The sequence below is a fragment of the Corvus cornix genome, chromosome 1, assembly GCF_000738735.6.
Source record: "Corvus cornix cornix isolate S_Up_H32 chromosome 1, ASM73873v5, whole genome shotgun sequence".
Classification (NCBI taxonomy): Eukaryota; Metazoa; Chordata; class Aves; order Passeriformes; family Corvidae; genus Corvus; species Corvus cornix.
In genome coordinates, this window is record NC_046332.1 from 51,655,336 (window position 1) to 51,677,898 (window position 22,563).

A 22,563-nucleotide genomic window follows, 5' to 3' on the forward strand; every position below is an offset into this window, starting at 1 on the left:
ATCATCTAAGTGATTAAAATATTTGGGGAGAGGGGGAGGATAGAAATAAATAGCAACTTACGTTGAAAATGCATTATTCTGCTTTTCACATCGTATTCCTTTGCAGTTGCCAGGTTCATTTGTCTCATAGTAGAAATACAGCTGGTTCAATCCATTTGCAAAAGCGAGCAGCACAAGACAGTATATGAAGAGAAACTTCAAAATGTCCAGCAACATTCTTCCTAGAGATATCTGCAGAGGTCCCAGGTGAGAATTTGCAGTGAATAGTGAGATCAAGCGCAGGGAGCTAAAGATGTTTGCGATTGCAAACAGGGCTTCAGCCACCAGGGTTGGATGCCACATGTCCCAGCTCTCCCGTGGAACTAACCCACTATACTGAAAACAAGCAGAAGGGAAGAAATTACTCCTCTGATTTTATGCATAAACAAGCATGTCAGTTTCTTTATAAGTTGCTCAATTAATTTTCAGATTTCACAATAAATTTTCACAGTAGCAAAAGCAAGTTTAAAAATTCTGACACTGCAAAAGGAACAGTTTTGAGCACCTTGCTTTTTAGAATTATAGAAATTTCCAGCTGTACAAGCAGGTAAATTATTTCTTTGGAGAACAGTGCAGGGCTGACAGTGATGGATAGAAATCCACAAGAACTCTGGCAAAGAGGAAGAAAACATTCAATCAGTGAGTAAGTATATCACTTAATCACTAGTACTGGACCAATGATGAAAAAGATGTTTATTAATGAACCATGGCAAACTGCTTATGTGTCACATTACCAAAGAGTCTGACCCCTGAAACTGTGACTTCTGTTCCAGCTCTACAAAAAAAAAAATTTCTTGAAGATGAAAGATATTTGAGCTGAGGCTTAACTACTGTGGCGGACTCATCATTATTTACTTATATATTAATCTGTTTTATAGAACATGTCAGAGGAGAGAATCTATGCTAGGAAGCCCTCTAAAAAGGGGATAATATAATATAAAGCAGATTTCAAAGAGGGACTATGGTGTTATCTGTATTTACCCACTCTAGGCCACACAGATGAACCTTCAGAGCTGCTGGGCATGCCCTCAGCAGTAAGGAAAGGGACTCCATGTGTCACTGGGGCCAGATGACACAACATAAACAGGCATCACAGCATTTTACCACACTCGCCCTCCAAAGAAGGCAATCACTCAGAGTGGTTCAGGAACACCTGAGGAACTTGAACATCCATAAGTCTGTGGGACCTGATGAGATGCACCTCGGAATCCTAAAGAAATCCTAAAGAAACTGGCTAACATAGTTTCCAAGTCACTCTACGTCACATTTGAAAAGTCCTGTCAGTCAGGTGAAGTCCCTGGTTACTGGAAAGAGTGAAACATTGCACCCATTTTTAAAAAGGGGAGAAATTAAAACCTTAGGAACAACCAGCTTGTCAGCCTTCCCTTTGTGCCTGGGAAAGCCATGGAAAATATCCTCCTAGAAGTTGTGCTAAGGTGCTTGGCTGACAGGAAGGTGATTTGAAGCACCAGCATGATTTCACCAAGGGAAAGGCTGCAGGTGTCATCTGTCTGGACTTGTGTAAGGCTTTTGACACGGTCCCTTGCAACATCCTTCTCCAAACTGATGAGAGATGGATTTGATGGGTGGACTGTTCAGTGGATAAAGAACTGGCTGGATGAGTGCATCCATAGAGAGGTGATCAACTGCTTGATGACATCAGTGACAAGTAACACCCCCTCAGGGATCTGTACTGGGACTGGGACTGTTTAATATCTTCATTAATGACAGACAGAGGGATTGAGTGCACACCTAGCAAGTTTACAGATGAACCTAGCTGAGTGGTGTGGCTGACATGCCTGAAGGACAGGATGCCATCCAGAGGGACCGGGACAAGGTCAAGAAGTGGCCCCATGGGAACTGCACGGGGTTTAACAAGACCCAAGTGCAAGGCACTGCACCTGGGTCAAGGCAGCCCCCAGTACCAAGACAGTCAGGGGAATGAAGGGATTGTGAGGAGATGGAGTTCAGGTACTGGTAGATGTGTGCTCACAGCCCAGAAAACCAACCATATCCTGGGCTATACAAGAAGTGTGGCCAGCAGGCCAAGAGAGGGGTTTCTGTTCCTCTACTCTGGTGATACCCCACTTGGCATGCTGCATCCAGATCTGGCATCCTCAGTACAGGAGAAACATGGACTATTGGAGTGGGTCCAGAGGCATACAGTGAAAATGGTCACAAGGCTGGAGCACCTCTCCTCTGAGGAAAGGCTGAGAGAGTTCAGTGTGGAGAAAAGCTGACTTTGGGGAGATCTTGTGGCCTTCCAGTACCTCAAGGGGCCTCATAGCAAAGATGGAGATAGACTTTTTACTAGGGCCTGCAGCAATAGCAATGAACTAATGGTTTTAAACTGAAAAAGGGTAGATTTGGACTAGATATAGGAAGAAATTTTTTATGATGAGGGTGTTGAAACAGTGGAACAGGTTGCCCAGAGAGGTGGCAGATGCCCCATTCCTGGAGACATTCAAGGTCAGGCTGGAGGGGGCTCTGAGCGGCCTGATCTAGTTGAAGATATCTGTGCTTATTGCAGAGGCACTGGACTACGTGACCTTTAAAGGTCCTTTCCAACCCATACCATCCTATGACTCTGTGATTATATGATCCAAACTGTGAAAGGGAACTGGGCACTGTTTCGGACACTAATAGCTGGCACAGGCCCCACGCCAGGGTTTCTCCAACCAACTGGTAGTGCTTGTGAAACTGTCCCAGTGCTGACAGCAATCCCTGGCACAGTGTCATTTACTTGTATACAAGCAGCCATAGTGGCTGACAGGTTTGTGGATTTGGGGATGAGAACTGCAAAACTGAAGAACAGCCCATTAAAGAATTACAAATTACTCAGCCTTACATTTAATTCACCTGTGATATTTGTTCTCTACAGAGCAGTGAATTAAATCTAGACCTGCTGGAATCATAGATCAGTACTCTCTTCATTAGACTATCCTCTCCCTAATGATTATGCTCATCTGCCCCATCCACTACTGCTCTTTAATCCAGTTCTGATTGATTAAAGATCAGCGATGAAAAACAGGCAGTAGAAAACAGAATTTAGTTACCGGAGACAACACCTAAGATATAAAAGCACATTACTGCAAATTCTCGTGGCACTTTACAACCCTCACAACTGAAAACTTGCACCTATTAAATAATTAGGAATAATTGTCAGTACAAGCAAAGATTGGTACTGAACAGTGCCGTAGATACACAGATTAGGGACACATGGTGTGTTGGGATAATAAAGTAAAACATAGCCATGGAGAAATGTAAAGAACATATATAAAATTAGGAAGAGATTGAGTTTTTGATAGAAAATCAAAAGCATCAAACTGCAGACATATTTTATGTGAGGGCAAGTAGTGGCAGATTCCAGGGAAGTTATAGAAGTGGGGAGATATAAGGAAATACCCTTCTGAGAAATACATGGAACTACAGGACACTGAATAAGTATAGCACACGATATACCAAGAGAGCAAGGATCAAGTTTAACAAATCAGGTGTGGACAGTCATATCTGCACTCTGTCGCCTACTTTTACAGTCAGCAAAGAGAAATGAGAATTTCTAGAGTAGTGGGAAAGCAAATATCCCACAGAGGTGAGTTGTTCATTAACTTTCTCATTTTCTCCTCACTGACTGTTGGGAAAAGGGATAGACTGTCTTACAGCTGTAGTCTTGCAAGATGTACCCAATGTCATATTTTCTACAAGAAATGATGTTAAGCAGAAAGACGAGGAAAAAGGACTTTGCCTATGATGTCCTGGATCAAGACACAAAACTAATTTGCTCAAACATTCAGAGAAGATCAATGACCTTTTATTTGTAAAAGGGAAATCAAAGGCACAACTGTGATATTTCGGCATAACTGACTCTTCCTTTTTTGGGCCCAAGTGCTTTCTGCATGTTTGGATAGAATTCAAGAGGTGTCACGGCTGTAAACAGAGAGGGATGGCTGTTATTTTAGTGTTGAAGAAACATAATTTAAGAGACTGGAAGTACTTGGCAGAAAAAAGTGAGAAAGGTGAAGGCCTGAGAGATAATTTTGGAAATTATCTGTGAAATACACTAACTGTACGAAGACAGCAAATAATATAAAGAAAATAATGAGTATAAGAGGTCTCTAACAACAATCCCTATTGATTCCACTAACTAGAGCAGAGAATGCTGAAAAGGAATCTAGAAATAATAAAGATAAAACCCTAGAGAACAAAGCAGCTTTTATGTGAAAAGGCAAATACAGAAGAGTAGCAAAAAGACTAGGTATAACCAGGAACAGTGAAAAAAAAAGAAAAAAGAATAAAAACTGTATCTCAGACCCAAACAAGCCAAACCGTGGAGAATTGAAGTATTTGTTCTCTCACTCATGTTTGTTGAAGTCCTTCTGTTTTACACAGGATAAATAAATGATTATTGTTCTAGGGAAGGGAAAATGGTAAGAGAAAACATAGCAGCACTAAATTTGGTGTAAATCATGACGCTGATACTCTGCAGTCCTCTGTTTGGTGACCCTGATGAATTTCTGGCCCCACTTGAAATGAAAACACAACTTTTTGACATAAAAAAGGCAAATCATCACTTAAATTGATTAAATAACACCTATTATTGGCTCAGTGGTTGAAGGAAATTTACATGGCACATCAATAGAAAATTAAGAAGAGCAGAAAACAAATTGCGCAGCACATAAACAGTAGAGTTTCAAGGCAAATATATGATGCTTTTGAGATGTCAGACAGGGAATACAAGATAATAATTCTTGATCCTTACTCAAAGGAATTCAAATGCAAATTCTGTATCTGAACCATTTGTGAGGAAAAAAGCTGAGTGATCACTGTTTTCCCATTAAAACAAAAGACATGAACTCTAGATCTCCTGGAAGCACCAAGATCAAACAGACATGTAGATCAGGCTACCTGAATGTTTAACGGGCTGTTGGACCTTGGTCTCAGATGATTCCCTTGTTTCTGGTCACAAAAAGACAAGTTAAGTAATATTCATTTCAGGAAAAGTACTTTAAATCCTTTCCTGAAAGGTCATATGTAAATATGAGCTCTTCCTATTTTAAAATGTATGCATCAAACTTTGCATTCATTATGTGGAATTTCAGAGCAGCAGTAGGAAGGGGGCAGAAGGATAGCCTAGCAGAGAGCTTTAAAATGGTAATTACACTGAGGAATCAAGTCCATAATTTCTCAGGGGTGGAGAGGTTTTAATCTTCCTATGGAAATGGACATTTAGTCTGTGAATCTGGTAAAATATCAATCAAAACCATTTTACAATGCAAGCATGCAAGAAGATGTTAGCTTCTGCAGAGCTGGTGGCAGGAGGGATATAGAATCCTATTTACTACTGAACAAAGTAGACCTGACACAGTGATCATTAAGCCAGTAAATGTTGAGACAAATAATGTACTTTAGATACTCTTCAGAGTTCTTGCCCTGAATAGGAATTTGTTTCCCTACTAGATCTTCATGTCAGTGGCTGAGGCACATTATCAGCAATACGAAATTGTATGTTATTTCTAGCAAAATTGGAAACAAGCAGCACTAGGTCCAATGCTCAAGTTTAACATTTTTTCTTAATGCATAATCATTTCTACCTAAAACCCTCCATCAAAACAAATGTGTTGCATAAAATCTGTCATTATGTACTTTAAAAAATTTGTGATAATGCACTATTTATGATGATATTTTTATGGAGGAGAGAGCATTTTCAGTGGATATACAGGATAATTTAGGAAGACCTAACATGTGGATATACTGGATAATCTAGGAAGACCTAATATGTGTATACAGAGACAAAAAAACATAGCCCCTCAAAAATTATAAGATGTCCTCATTATATTTGAATACTGGCAATGAAACCAATAACTTTGACTTATCTTTGCAGTTCTCTCATCCTGAAATTATACATTTTGGTGTATTTTACACTACCCCATCAGCTACTCTAACTACTATCCATCTACTTAACTACTGCATCAGCCAGAGAGCCTGAAACGGGCAATAAACACTATATTTTACTCTGGGAATATTTATCACACAGGAGAGTAGCATGGGAGCACTCATAATTTTATTCAAGGTAGTTGGTTAAAATGTTTTCTTAGGTGGCTTGAACTGATCTATAGAAGATAGAAAAAATCTGAGAACTGATCTTTGGTTCAATAAATACAGAACAGCTGTAACTTAGAAAAACCTGTCTTGCAATGCTCAGGAAAAGAGAATTAAAGCTTTATATCAAAACATACTGGTTACGTTTGGCATCCTCTCAATCTCATCTGGCACAGTGGCAAGGAACTCTGTTGTAGGCATTTGAAGGAATGTGGCTGGGTATTAAATCACACTTGTATTCCTCTGTTCATTCCTTCATCATGTGTTCCAGTTGACTAGTACAGCTTTTTTAAGCACTGTATTCATTATCATTAAAATGTAAGCACTAATTTGGAGAGTAATGGATGCCCATTATCCCAGATACTGTCACCTTGGAATCCCATTACTGTAAACAGAAGCTGTTTGGGAGATGAAAGGATTATAATGTCTTCTAATTAATATTATTCTGAAGTGAATAATTGGCCATCTCCAATACTTTGGAAACATCCATTTTCAATGAACTGTTTGCTTTGTTACAAGGGACAGTGAAACGACTACTTATTTTCTAGTCACTTTATGATAAGGCATCTTTGTGCGTAAAAAGGCATTTCATTAGCTTTTAAATGACAGTTCACCACACTTTGGAGCACCTTTCTCTTTCAGGCTCCAAATTTCTTTGAGTGAGGAGACTTCCAAAGGTTTGCAGCCAGAGGCCCAGCACGTCAGAAACCTTTTGTCAAAGGAGACAGCTGGTGTGTCAACACATCCCAGGTCTTTGTTCATCCCTGTTCCTGACCAGCTGACACATGGACCTTTGTGAACAGACACAAGAGGATATAAATTAGAGTCCCTAAGTTCCTCTAAGCCTGTGGCAGGACTGCAATGAGAACAGCTGCTGCTTGAGGAGGGAAAGCCATAACTGGCTACTTGACAGCTCTCTCCTTGTCCCAGTCAAAAGTATCTTAGCAGAGGAGAGACTCTTCTTCCATGCATACAGGGTAGTATTATTGCAACTATAAATTATTGCTGGTGGCAGGGAACTTGAAAAAGCTGAAGTACCATGCAGATCCCAGCGGCCAGTAAAAATGGGCTTATCTTTACTTGGATGTGATAAGAACTCTATGACAAATGCTAAAAAATGCTTTAATTTCCTTTCACATTTTTTGCTCAAAATAGCTCATTTAAGAGGAATTTCTATCACATTACATATTCATGTTGAATATACACAAAATGTTCACACAACATGTTCTATGCCTTTGGAAAGAAGGTTTGTTCTGCTGGAAGATACTTAAAACAGCAGAAATAAAAGACTATTCACAACAAGTCCATGAGAAGAATGAAAAAATGAACATACCCAGCCTCGAGTGACCATTTTATCCCCTTCAATTTTAGTTTTTCATGTTGCACTTATCATAAATTTTCAAAAGAAATTAAAATCTTGCTCTTTAGGTCCCCCCACCGATTTTGACTAAGTATTTTGCCAGTAGACCTGTCTGAAAGTTGTGTAAAATTGTCTTAGGGGCAATAATTTGTCACTGAAAAAAGTCAAAGAAAAAAAGTCAAAAAAACCATAATTTTATGCAAACATTATAAAATATTACAGGCGATTTTAGTTTTTCAAGAAATTAACAGTATGACAGTTCAGGACAAAATAAGAAAAGATTGCATGGGCCAAGAAGAAAAAAGCATAAACCACAATGTTTTGTTTGCTCTTATGCTTGTCTAGCTTCCTGTCATTGCTGCAGAAGATTCACAGAGCACATCATATATCTCTTGCATTGCTAAGCCTCAGGACCTCCAAACACAAAAGAAAGATTGAAGAAGCCTTATTCAATTGATCTTAAAACTTTTGCTCTTTTTTTTTTTAAAGTTTACCTTTGAAAATGCAACAATTTTCAAAGAGATTGTTGCCAAATACAAGGAATTCATTACAAAATCCATGAGGTTCCACCAGTCATGAATGTAGTCCTGCAGTCCACCATCCCACATCTGTTTAATTTCACCCCAGATAAAACCTGTAAATAGAACACAATTCATTAGGTATGAATATTAAGTAAGAAAGGCTGTGACTATTCTAGATACTTATCTCATGATAGATTGATTCTCCTCACATCAAGTGTAAAGGGAAAGTGGCTAAGTGCTCTAAATTACACATCTAGGTAGGTGAAATTTCATCTTTACGCTAATGTTTCCGGAATTAATTTGTCACACAAAACCCGCTAAAAAAAAAAAAAAGTAATCTGCTTGTATAAGGACAGTTTCTTTGGTTCTCTTCAATCTCTTTCTCATTGTATCCTAAAAAGTATAAAAAGGGTCTTAAAATAAGTTACCAATGCCAACTCAGTCCTTGGCAACTGATGCAATGTATTTCAAACTGGAAAATTTATGACTGCAGAAGTCAATCCAACACAATTTATTTTGATTGGAACCCACACAATAAGGAAGAGAATTTCTATTGTTATTGTCAATGCTGAACTAAAGTCTCCCTTTTCCATATGAAAGAGTAGTGTCTCCAGAAGAAAGTTTTTGTTGATACCTTCCTTTGGGACATGAAGGAATTGAAACTGTTTTCAGGTGTGCAGAGCACACATTGTGCTAGACACAGTGAAACAGAAATATTCAATCCAAGTGGGAAATCTTGCAAGTTGTCTGACATGAACTTGGTTTAACAGCTTCAGAGACAACTGTGGGTAGACTCTTTAATGCTATAAAAATTAAAACCACTCTGAAGAAGGTACTCCACATTACTGTATAATACATTAATAAGACAACATGGAATATTTAGATGCATATTTCGCATTATCTATGGAGATTTTTGATAAGAATACCATTACAGCTTTTAATTTTTCACAGTTAATTATTTTCTTATAGGAATTTCTTTGTGCTCATTAGAAGGGCAAAATTCCAAAAATAAGGCAAATCTCACATATTGGTGTTGAGACACAGTTAATTCAGCATGGCTTTTCTTCACCTGGTCTTTTAGAATGTTAAACAGATCTTCTGCAGGGGCCTATATGGTTCTGCATTTCCTTAGTATGAACTTAATTCTCCTTAAAACTTAACATTTTTTCTCAATGGTCTTCTGGCTGACTGGATGGAAAATGTGTGATTTTTCTCAGACATGATCCCTAAGAAGTAATTTCTGGTCTACTCTTGTTTGTGCCAGGTAGGTTTTTGAGTTATTATAGTTTAATTTTGTAGTGTATTGGCTTGGTCTTTCTGTCCCTTGGTTGCTTTCAAAAGGAAACGTTGTCTTCCTCACTAATTTTACCCTCAAACTTCAGACACAGGGTCCCATCTTGTTTCTGTGTGTCATCACCAATAATCACAAGCCTCGGGAGTATCTGAATGATCTGATTGATCCAGCAATTTTTATTTTCATAGGATTAATTTTCAGTCATGCTGCCATCACCATTTCAGCATTCTGCAGACCTGGGGCAACACACTCTGAGGAAGGACCATGCTGGAAACATGCAGACAGCAAAGTGGGATAGGCCCATTTTACTGCCTACAACAGCCAAGACAGGCAGATTGCAAATCTATCTGTAGTGTATCAGATAAAACTAACACAGAAAATGCAGCACTGTTACAAAGTGAACACTTATTTGAAAGGTGCAATCAATTGTGCTGAGTAACAGTGGGAGAACAGCTGGACATGGTCGCACGGCAGGGCTCAACATCCACTAACAGCACACAGGACTATGCTGCTGTTAGCTGCCCAAGTGCCACCACAAAGGCAACACACCTTCACAAGGCTACCAGGGCAGGCTCCTAGATGCCTGCCCATTGCAGCCTGTGAAATGACTTAACCACTTACTTTTCAAAGACCTGGTAACTCGTGACACTGCAGTATGAACATGGTGACAGCAGATCTGCCTCCCCCTTCTCGCCACAGTCCTCTCTATCCTTCATCACACAGCCCGTGAACTTGCAAATGTCCCTGCTTGTTCTTCCACTACCTTTCAGGAATAACTACTTAAGACCTAACCATCGTTAGGTCATAAAAGCAGCTGTTTCGTGTGCTGCTATATCCCATTCACATTTCAGACACTGCTCTGAATCACCCCTGCTCCACTTGCATTATAGCAGATAAAAATCACCACTGTGCTGCAGGAGAGGACCTGGATCCAGGCTCAGAGCCAAAGTTTGTGTAATACAGATATGGCTCCTAAGCCTCAGTGTCACAGACCAGTGCCTTGCTCTTTATCATTTAATAAATTTTCACTTAAAAGTTGCAGGATCTTGACATTGGCAAGACTGCTATGGCACAGAAAGCAAACAGTTGCATTGATGGAAGATGCCCAAATAAAAAGGCTTTGCAGAAATCAATACACACATTCATAGAATGAAATAAACTTTTTTGTAACTTGTCAGAGTTAAGGATTCTCTTTAAAATATGGTTTGAAAAGAGAGCAGTAATAGGTTGGGATGAAAAATAAGAAGAATGCTTAAACAAGAGCCTTTAAGTTAATTAAAGCCTTCTGCTGAGATCTTCTATGGTTCATAACCAGCCAAAGACGTGAACTGACATAGACTGCAACAGGGCTGTTCTCTGTAAGACTGTTGCTCAGCATTATATGCTTTGACAGCACTGCCTAAAATATAATAGGATTATGTACAGATTGAAAAAGAAATGCTGACTAATGCTGCTGCATTTGATCTGTTTTGTGAGTGAAAAGCCAGACTGTTTCCCCAAGCACTTCCTGAGCTTCAGAAAGTGAAATGTAATTTTAAAGTTGACATTAACAGAGAAATACTGACCTATTATAGAATAGTGGAAGAGAGTATATGGCTGTTGTAAATTCGATCATTTTGAATTAGAAACACAACTAATCCAAGCTACCAGAAATTTGGAAGTCATTTGGAAGCTGAAAGTTCTGAGTATACTTTGACATCTTTAAGGTGGTAGTTCTAATTATTTTCTTTGTTCAAGACAACTTTTATGTACATCCTGATGCATGTTTTTTTCAAATTGTAATGGAGAAGTGAAAATCCCATAATTTTGCTGGCTGTGATGGAGATGTGATAGTTTACTCTTCTTGCCAGCCAAAGCATCTAAGTCCAAACTCAATATATAAATACAGTTTCTGAGATCCTACGTCACTCCAGACAACTTGAAGCTATGTTGATGGATGGATGGATGGATGGATGGATGGATGGATGGAGGGATGGATGGATGGATGGATGGATACTACATTTGTGAAAGACACACATTCCATGTATGCACAGGAGAACTTCCCATACATGTATTTTTGAAAGCAAATCTTGGTACCAAGTCCTAAGGTTGATTGCCCAAATTCACGACTCCAGGGCAATCTCACCATGATAGCTGAGATCGGAGTCTTTGCAGCTACCAGGTCTCCATGGCTAGGGATCCTTAAAGGGGCTCAGGTGGGGCAATGAATGCTGGAAGAACCGGACCCTCTGGAGTTCTGTAAATCCTCCCAAGTGCGCCTGAAGGGCTATCCTAGAAAAGTGTACCCTGAAATCCCAGAGCCTTTATGCAAGGCTGAAGATGTCTCTAAGGCCTGGTGAGCTTATGCAATGAAGGTATTCTGAACAACAAACCTCAGGGATTCCCGGCTGTGCTGTTTAGGCTTAATTTACGCTCACGCAGCCAGAGGCCTTGAAATTTTGTTGTAGATCAGAACTATCTTTTTACAAGAAGGAAATGTCTGGGGGGGAAGAAGTCAGACCACTCTTACCTCCACAGGATCTGACAAAACATGCCAATTTTGTTCTGTTACAGTCACTGGGAGAATCAGGAAAAGACTTGGAAAATCTATGTGGTTTTCGGTTGGTTTTGTTTTGTTTCATTTTGGGTTTTTTTGGTTGTTGTTTTTTGTGGTTTTTGTTTTGTTTTGTTTTGCTTGCTTTGTTTTTTGAAGAAAAATACATCCAGAGATCAGAGCAGCATTATCTCTGTGACCTTGTACACTTTTCTACTTGGAAGATTTATGGATAGCTGGATACTACCTGATTTGATTATGCAAGGAGGTCATTCAGGCATTTCCAAACACAACCTGCATGACAGAAGAGAAGACATGCAGCGATAAGACTGTCTAATAGAGGCACTGCTACAGGTAGGAAGAGATCCAGAGTCCAGGCACTGCCGGATTATTAATGTGCCAAAGCAGCAACATTGCTGCAAACTGACAGAGCTCATGTCAGAGCTACATATTCAGAAGCAAGAAAGGTGACATCTCAACAAAACAGAGGGGACACTGCCAGCCTGCACACAGGTATTGGGGAAAAACTGCTAAGAGAAACCAGTGAAAGACAGGGAGTAGATCTAAAAGCAAGAACCTTTAAACAGGCGGGGGACAAGTTGCTTGCCCAAAGCCCTCTTTACCTCCCTGGGAGGAAACAAGAATCTCCAAGGCAATAATACTGTCATCTGCAGGTGGGTCAATCTTCCCACTGGCTAAAAAGGGAGCCATGGAGAATCAGGCTTAATTAAAACAGATGTCTAACTTCCAGATGCCTGTATTTAGCTGAAATAATTCCACTCAGGGCAGATTTCACTAGTTTAGCTGGATATTCTTTGCTATTTCCATTTGTCTCTTTGATCCAACTGTGTCTTTGCTATCTCTCCACACCAGCCAGATTTAACACCTGCCTCTTAGACCCTCACCTATCCATTCCATGCTCTTATCATTTATTGCCACTTACAAGGAAATTATCAACATTATGCAGCTCTTCCACCTCATTAATCAAGGACTTAAATTGGAAAGTTGAGGGTGAGGCTTTCAAATACTTGCTGCATTGTTTATACCCACATATTGGAGCAGTAAAAGAGAAATAACAGCATGGATATTTTGAAACAGACTGAGATGACAAATTTCATTAAATGCCCATGGTTTTAATGGGATGAAATTAAGATAAATTCAGGGCAGAAATCCCACAGACCACATGGAGCCCTGGGAATGACAGACACCATGGAGAGGTTTTGTAAAGCATTGTGAATTATTATACATGCAAGCTGATCAACTGCAACCATTTGATTGAAGTCCAGTTTGCCTGAAGCAAGAAAGGAACTAAAATTCATCAGATAAAATGAATTTGGAGAAAAAAAAAAAATTTTTGAGCTAAATTTTTTTTGCAGGAAAATTTTCTGAACATTAATGAAAAAAGTTGTTTCTTATAAAATAAACCCTACATATTGTAAAATTAAATTTTATTCAAAGCAACAGAATGAAAATACGTCTTACTGAAGAACAAAAAGCACTGAAATAAGAACGTTCTTAGAAAAATAACATCTTTCATTAAAAATCTTGTATCACTTAAAAAATCCTTAAGAATTTAGTAATAGACATCACATACTGCATATGGTCAATGTGTAGATGCATCAATAAATATACACTGATAAGATTAGCCTTTATTTTAGATATTTATCTACAGATTTTGATTTTGAAGCTGTATTTTCAGTCTTGAAATCTTTGGATATCAGATACTGAAATGTCTTTTCAAAAATGTGAAACTGCTTTTCTTAATTTTCATAAATTAAGACTCTGATGGCAAACCGTGAAACTCTGAGCAGGGCAGCAGTTCAATACTCTTACAAACATTCTCTGTTCCTTTGAATAAAGCTTGGGTTAAACACAGTATCTTTTAGTGCTGGTAGATAACTTTTGATTAGAAAACATTTGGATCTATCCTGTTTGATCCTTTATAGCTACCTAGAGCTGTAATTTTACTCTTAAGGAACACATCTGTTAGAACCTAAAACACCTTTGAATGGATTTCAGAGAGAAGTTATTTCTTGGTTGTTTGTTTCTTTTGCACGAGACTGAAAAAAACCTTAGACACAGCCTGTCTAAATTCCAATGTTGTACTGAAACTTGAGCAACTGCAAAAACAATTTTCCGGCAACTGTGGAAATTCACAAATTCCACAGTCTAGAACACTGCCTTTTGTTGTTTATAATTATAATTATGGTTAAAGTCTCACTGTGAAAAATAATACCAAAATTTGGGACAGAGAGATATGAAAGGCAATATCCTGAACTATGTTTGGCCTCAAAAAGTTTTGTGGATCCCTGGCTAATTTTGGCTTTACCTTCTCCACAAAAGGTTGGTTGCTCTGTGCTATTTTTGTTCCTTACCATTAAGTGATGGGAAGCAAGAGGTTCCTCGGGGTCAATCTCTGCATGCCAAGATCAACAACCTTTTAGTATGTTTCTTGGAGAACATATTTTTGCTGGGCTGTGAAACCATTTAACTGACAAACTCAACTTTGCTCTGCTATGTGGAGTTTTTCACAGATACAAAAAGTGAGGCAAGCTGCTAATGATCTAAAGCTCAGTGAAGCAAAGGAAAGTCATTCCAGGGAATTCAGTGAGTATTGACGCGGCTTAAAAAAGCTCTTCTGTTTTACAGCTGGGCTGATGAACTCATCTCTGCTGAAGGTATATGAAGGTAATAAGAGGCATCCTGGCATAATTCAGAGGCTTCCATTCTCTGGGGCATATTTTGTTAACAGAGTACAACTATTTCAGGAGAATATGCACAAAATCAAACACACACCTCTGGCTTTCCCGTGGGTAAATGGCTGTTTGTGAAGGGAACAACTGTGCACAGTGTCTGGGTCCTGTGTCAGGTCACTAAAAGTACTTGTGAAGGAAAAAGTCACCTGGCTTTTTTTTATTATAATCAAAACAGAACACTTTTCTTTGGCCTCCATTTTGGAAATAACAAGACCATTCTAGATAAAGTCTTAAAGTACAAAAAGCCACATATCAGCCAACATCACCAACAGCCAAAGAATAAAATAAAATAATCTATATAGAAATTATTTATCTTAAATACTTACAACTTGAGTAACAGTAATCAAGTAAAAGGTCCTATTATGGCAAGATACAGGCATCCAGGAGAAGAAGCGGCTCTCCTGATGTTTAAATAAATAATTTCATTACTGAGTCCAGTTTTGGAATACTGAAAAAAAAAGAGACATTAACTGGCTGAAGTGAACCTAGTGGAAGGCCATCAAGCTGAATGGGGGCTAGATGACATGATGTACAAGAAGAGTTTGAGGGATCTGATTTTGTTCAGGCTAGAGAAGAGAACACTAATGGGCGGTTAATAGTCTCAAAGCTCAGTTGGTTAGAGCATGGTACTAATACTGCCAAGGTTGTAAGTTTCATCCCTGTATGGGCCTTAAGAGATGGTCCTTGTGGATCCCTTCCAACTCAGAATATTCTGTGATTCTGTATTGCTGTTGTCACCCACTAATGAAACTGCTAGTTCTTAAAAGCTGGAGCCAGACTTGTTCTAGAGGTGCACATTGGAAGGACAAGAGATAATGGTTTCATGCTGTAGCATGGGAGATTGCAACTAGTATCAGGAAAAAAGTTTACCAGTTGCTAGACACACGCACTGTGAGAGAGAGGCTGTGAAATATTCATCCCTGGGGAAATTAAAGATCTGACTGCACAAGAACCTGAAAAATGTGATCTGTCTTTGCAGTTAGCCTGTGTTGAGCAGTAGTTTGGACTAGATGGCCTTGTGTGGCCATTAGGTACATTATCCTTCCTTAAACAAAGTAGTGTTTCTGCCTTCTCTGGGGTTGTTTTCCTCTTCTGTGCTATATATGTCACTATTGGTTATGTACTGTTTCATCTTGCCAGCCATATTGCCCTCCATATCTGCTCCCTGAAACATGTCAGTTCATACTAAGTGTTTAATTTTTTACACAACACTTTCCTGACCTAATTTAGATGATGATGCACACTGTAGTAGTCACCTCTAAGATCAGCTATTCTGAAGTGTTTTGCTGGGCCATTGGTTTGGATGTGCATTTTGCTAAGGACTGACAAGACCGTACATTCTCATACATCCCACCAGCAGTTTGCTAACCACAAATCTTTGCAATTTTGCACAGTTCCCAAACATCCACCTTCTCTATAGATTCATGTACTCCAATAGCATAAACCATTCTGACAGAAAGCATGGGGAACACATTGTTCAAGAGATCCAGTAAAGCTGCATTCCTGCTTCAGGCATTCTTCTGAACAATGCAATTAAAATGAACATTTGAATATGACCATAAAAGAGCAAAAAACTCATCAAAAGAAATTGCCAAAAAAATGTCCTTTGCTGCAGCCACCCTGAACGTCTGGCAGGGAGCTTTTTAACCTCAGCTACCGAACACTTAATTTTTCTGGTTGATGCCTCTCTTCTCTGAATTTCTTAGCATTTGCTGGTGAAGCAAATGCCCACTGTGAGGACACAATGCAGCCACTGCTAGGTTTGAGGCCATGGTTTAGGACAGAAGAACAGCTAGGACAAGTGTACAGGGATCAACATAATCCTTACATGAGCTGCAGTCAAGGCACACAAGGCTGAAGTTGGGTCTTATTTGATTTCCCCTCTGAGTCACTGCTATCATGCTCAGAGCATACTCAGAAACTGGATGGGGAATATGATGATGGAAAAAGCTGTTCTTCCTTGATTTTTTTCCCAACATGATATTCTTTATTTTCCTGTTCATTTTACAATGGTGAGGGATTCTCAAATATAGTAAACAGGCCTATGTTTCTGTAGTGTGAAGCAACAGCTAATAAGAAGAAGACAATTAATTTTCCTTATGAGTCAAAGCTTGTTTCTTACTTGTTTAAGTGCAAGGAGAGGAGATTCTGACTCTTCTTACTGAGAAATTTTTCCACAACTACTTCTTAAGGTTATGACAGCCTTGTAACACCGACTTACTGTTCCATGGATAATCACCACATACTGGAGCACCACTTGTGTAATCATCTAATCATGTAAAAGACAAAATTAATGCAGAAGTTTCCTCAAGAGACTTTTAAAATGTAAAGTCGATAGTCTCCATGGAAATGTAGCCCAATACAAGTTTTTCCTCTGAGCCTCCTACTCTAGTGACACTTTTAATATGTGCTAATTATGCACATTCAGCCTTCTGTTACATAGTAGTTGGCAAATGCTGATTACCATTTGCTCACCGGAGGGCTTAGGTCATTATGGACAGCCTTGAAACTTAAATTGCATGAAATATGTCCTGAAGTTCATGTCGATGAGAAACCTGAAACAGTGAGCTTTTCTTCCTCTCTTAATTTTAAGAGAGATAGTATTAAAATGGAAACTACATCCACAGCTATCTGAATTAAAAGAAAACAAAAAAATTCTATTGTTTAAAATATTAATAGTTTTGACATATTGTTGCTGCTCCAGGATATCCTTTCCCAGTTAAGTATTTACTTGGTCATGTTTCAGGTTTCAGAGAAGAACTAAAACCCTAGAGACACACTAGTTTTGACTCAAATGAAAAAGTTTTTTGTTTACATCCAGAAAATGCAAAAATATCTCTGTGTACTTCAGACATAGTCTCCCTTGAAGAGTGCTTCATTTACTCTTTTTAAGGATACTGCATAATTTTATGGTTTGAAGAGATGAGAGAACAAACTAAATTGCAGTCTGGAAACAAACCTTAGCTTATTGATAAGGGCTTAAGAAAAATATCAGGTTTATTAAAAGATGACTAGACTATAGTTTGTATGTACGTGAATAGGAAAAGAGCAGGGTTTGGCTGAGATTCATTCCTTTAGAAAAACAACCACCACTACTAAAAAACACTGAAAAAACTGAACAACCAAAAATCCACCAAAACAAAATGAACAAAACCAACCCCCTCAACAAAAAACAATGGAACAAAAAAACACAGCATGAAAAAGACCTGAATATACAAACAAAAAAGCTGAAATAGACACGTTCATCACATGCTGTGAGCTGAAATGTCTTGTGGAGATGTGTGTCTCCTTCATTGGTAGGGGGAAATTAGGTACCTAATGAATTGCCTGAGATTACAATGGGTGAGTCTGAGGCCTCATTATTTGGGTGGGCTAAGACACTCCAGCAACCAAAATCTGAAGGCTGAACACAGAAAATGTGAAACTGCAACAGGAAACTGCTAGTTAGAAAACACTAGAGATCAGTGTGTAAAATACATCATTTCGGATGAAAGAGATTTTGGAAGGCACAGTTTTCCTGAACAGCAGAGTCTAGATTAATTACAAACTATTTAACCACATGGTATCAGAATACTGATCTTCATCCATGCTCATGAATTTTTGTTTATGGAAGTGGCTCCCTTGACTTGACCTATACTGCTTGCAGATGAAGGGTTTGCTCAGCACAGACATAATCTGGCCATATGAGTCTATACCGAAAATATTAATGTTGCCTTTAGAAATGATAGTCATCTTGATCACCATAACTCTCAGGATTAACAGCTTCTTCAAACAAGTGCTTTGGGGTCCTGAGTTACTTAAACATCTTCCTAAGTAAACAACTATGTCAGGGGTTGAAGGCAATAGAGGTTCTTCCCACTGAGTGTTTTCTGGAGAGGAGCTAGTCACTACAATTTTTGAATTGCCTTTACCAGAAACTAGCTCTTGCCCTTCTCAAATTGTGCCTCTTTCTCTCAGCTCTGTTAAAAGACAGGTTAATGATAAAATCCACTTTGGCATGTCAAGGTCTTTGTGTCAGCTATGCATTTGTTCTTATTATCCTTTAGCCTCCGGATACTGTGAAAGCCAAATAGATACTGACCACCTGCTATTTTGGAAGGCCAGACAGAAAAGATACTAACATCTCCTCTGGGCATGGCACAGCACAGAAGAGCCTCCTACTTCTCCTCAGTATTACAGCACTTATTTCTAAGGAAGTAATATATTAAGCTAATAACTTTTATATTGGTTTCTCATTTCTTGAAGGTACAAAACTGGGAAAATTAACTGGAGGAAATTTTTCTTTTAATATTTAAATGTGAAACTTGCTTACTGAAGTTACTTACTTGTCTGTAAGAAATATCAGTCTAGACAACCTCCCAGACTGAATAATTTCTTTGCAATAATCTTGGATATTGTCTTTTTTAATGTAGAAGAAGTATTTACCCAGCCAAGGACAACACACCTCACAGTGAAGGCTGGTGGTGAGGACTGCTGTGCTACCATGGGAGAAATCCCAAAATGCAGTTCACTTGTGGAAGGCAGGTCCTTCTGACTGGTGCCTGACAAGTAAGTGTACACAGGGTTTTCAGTCATGCACACTTGTTTTTCTAAGTGAAAAACATATGTACACCTGCCTCCCGCTTCCCACAGCGCTCTACCAAGGTACATATAGAGGAAAAGCCACTGAATTATTGTTCTCCGAAATATCAGGCACAGCCAACTAGTGTATTATGAATTCAACACTGTATTGTAAATTATATGGGATCAATGGGGCCAAAAGCCTTGACAGTTTTATTGCTCTAAAGAAACCCACAAGTTTGGGAAAAAGGGAAGATACACAGTATCTTAATGGGAAGCTCCGGAAGAAGTAACAGTATCAAAATCCCACCAAAATTTCTGAAATTTTGTGCAGGAACCTATGTGATGACAATTTTAATGAATATATCAAACCTAAATTCTTGCAGTCAAGACTACTAAGTCCCTTCTTCTGTACTTCTATTTTAGACAAATATATTTGCCCTGACCTGGTCCAAATTGTGTTGATTCTTACAATAAGAAAAAGGGGAGAGACCACAGCACACTGAGAGAAATTACCATCTGGCAGGGTAGACAGACAAAGTTAGGGAGCACCTCGGATAATCCTAGGATCACAGGATGGAAGAATCATGTTTAAGGATGACATGGCCCACACAAAGTAGACTTTTAATAATTCCAGACTGAATTTTTTATTTTAAACTATGAGGACAGAGTGGTAATTTTTTTTTTTCCATTTTAAAAATGCTAGGGAATTTTCTTATTCCTTCTGATACAGGATATTTGGTTTGAATTGAGTGACAAGTCCTCATCACTGGTCTTGCACCAAAAAAATACTCTGTGCGCGTATTTTAATAAAAATACTCACTTGAAAATGCTGATCATCACTATTTGCAATATGTGGGTCTGTCATTTAGAAAGAAGCATACTATAGGTAACTAAGGTTAGTAATAACACTACAGAAATTACATTATGGCTCATTTCCATACATGAAAAATAATTATTGTGGCAAAGGGATCCTCTTATAAAGTAGACTAGCAAGTTAAAAATATGGAAACTTACAAGAACCAGAACAATTTCTGGTCTGGAGAAGATCAATATTAAAAAGAAAAACTATATATATGTTTCAGGGCACTGCATAGTCATAGGAAGGAACCCTTGATATCTTTTGTTTTTCCTCACTTTAATCTATCAGATGGTGACACTCTGGATTTTCAAACTCTACTGTTTGTCTACGTTGTCAACTACTCTTGCTGAGCACTGGAGGAGATGGACCATTTGCCTGCTTCAGCAGGTCAATAATTTATTACCAAACTCTGTTGTATCCTGCCTCAGGAATGCTTGGCAAAACCACAGGGGTCAAAAATACTTTTCACTGTATTTTCTTTAGTAATACATTTACCCAGGACCCACGGTAATATCATCCACTCGACGATGGTTGGTGGGGGTCCCTGCATGCTGAGGTCTGACCTGTCGATGTGCTGAGAGGCAAGCAACAGCAGGAACAGAAAAGTCAAGTACGATGCAGTATGGCAGATAAATTTGATAAATGGCTTTCTGATGAACAGCCCCAATGGGCTTTTGGGAGCTATCAGGTAGCACACAGAGAAGACTGGGAAAAGGAGTCCTATCACAACACATGTCAGCATCTTCACTGCCCAGTGTCGCCTCCGCCATCCGGGGAACTCGTCGTACCAGCGGGATGCGAGCAGCTGCTGGCAGTTGGGCTGAGCAACAAACTACAGAGAGAAGAAAGGAAGAGAGTTAGTTTCTTGTTACCTCTGTAAAGTTTTTTCATTCTATGTATGTTTAGTAGGTAGAGATTAAAAAAAAAAAAAAAAAAAAAAAAATCCACAGCCTGTGCAAGCCCACTCATGCTGATAATACCAGTAAGGCAGGGCTGGGTCAGCCTGCCTTTCCTTCAATGCCAAAAATATAGTGCAGAGACAGAAAATAATAGTTTTCACAATAAAGTCTCACTTCCCGATCGGTTGAGTACACAAGGAGTCAACAGACTGTGAAACACATGGACCTCAAAACCTGACTTGAAACTGAAAAGCAAGTTCACAGATACCCCCATTATTTAATCAGCAACGTTTGTGAAGAATTCACAGAACATGAGGTAGAAGCTGACATGAAATCAAAGAGCACAACAGAGATCTGCAAACAATGAAACTGAATTCCACAGCCATGAACAAACTGTTCTCAGCATATTCCCTGCTAATTCTCTAAAAAAGCAGGTTTACATGCTTTAATACTGACAAAACTCTTACAGATGCATTATAAAATGCTTACAAAAACACTAGTATTCCCCAGTATTTCACTAAGCCTTGTCAGGATACACACCTATCCTGTGTGATACTTTATGGTCTATCTGTTTCCATGATGGGATTTCACTTCTCAGAATATGATCCTTAAAACTGAATTTCACCAAAACACCCCAAAAGCAAGTAAATATTTAATATTTTTCAGATAGCTTTTCAAAGAAGTATATATCAAGGTTTATGTCATACTTTTCTTTGATCACTAGTTCCTATTTCCTCATTGTTTTCTTTTATAAGGTGACAGAGTAGCAGCACACAAGAGTTGACACAAAAGGCATAGAATAGAAGCAACATATGTATCAAAGAGGGCCAGAGTTGCATTTAAAAAAAAAGAAAAGAAAAGGAAAGGGAATAAGCATTTTCCTTCTGGTACTCTGGTGCGTTAACCCTGGCTGGATGCCAACAAAGCTGCTCTATCACGCCACTCCTCAGCTGGGGAGAGGAGAGAGAAGGAAAGGCTCATGGGTCAAGATAAGGACAGGGAGAGATCACTCACCAGTTACCATCACGGGCAAAATAGACTCGACTTGGGGCAATTAGTTTATTACCCATCAAAACAGAGCAGAATAATCAGAAATAAAATCAAATCTTAAAAACAGCTTCCTCCCACTCCTCCCTTTTTCCCAGGTTCAACTTCACTCCCAAATTCTCTATCTCTACCCCCACATGGCGCAAGGGAATGGGGAATGGGGGCTGCAGTCAGTTCCTCACGTTGTCTCTGCCACTGCTTTCTCCTCAGGGGGAGGACTCCTCACACTCTTCCCCTGTTCCACCATGGAGTTCCACCCATGGGAGACAGTTCTCCAACATGACTGTTGGAGACATGTCTACAAGATGACTCCTTCCCACTGGAGTCATGCAGTTCTTCATGAGCTGCTCCAGCATGGGTCCCTTCCATGGGGTGCAGTTCCTCAGGAATAGACTGCTCCAGCATGGGTCCTCCATGGAGTCGTAACTCCTGCCAGCAAACTTGCTCCAGCTTGGACTCCTCTCTTCACAGGACCACAGGTCTTGCCAGGAGCCTGGTCCAGTGCAGGATTCCCAGTGGGTCACAGCCTCCTTCATGCATCCACCTGTTCCAGTGTGGAGTTTCTGAGGGGTGCATGTGGATCTCTACTCCAC

The 22,563-nt window shown here is 39.2% G+C and overlaps 1 protein-coding gene across 5 annotated transcripts in view; it reads right to left on the reverse strand.

The window, feature by feature from the left end:
• TRPC4 (transient receptor potential cation channel subfamily C member 4) overlaps positions 1–22,563 on the reverse strand; it is a 133,979-nt gene that overhangs the window by 16,473 nt on the left and 94,943 nt on the right. For 3 of the 5 annotated variants that reach the window (XM_039566770.1, XM_039566776.1, XM_010400360.4), the window contains 3 exons: positions 20,520–20,856; positions 7,993–8,132; positions 62–375 (listed from right to left, as the gene is read on the reverse strand). In XM_039566770.1, coding sequence (XP_039422704.1) covers positions 62–375; positions 7,993–8,132; positions 20,520–20,856 — 791 coding nt within the window. Of the gene's footprint in view, positions 1–61; positions 376–7,992; positions 8,133–14,928; positions 17,174–20,519; positions 20,857–22,563 lie in introns of those variants that run through there. The other 2 variants (XM_039566789.1, XM_039566795.1) reach the window with 2 other exon arrangements.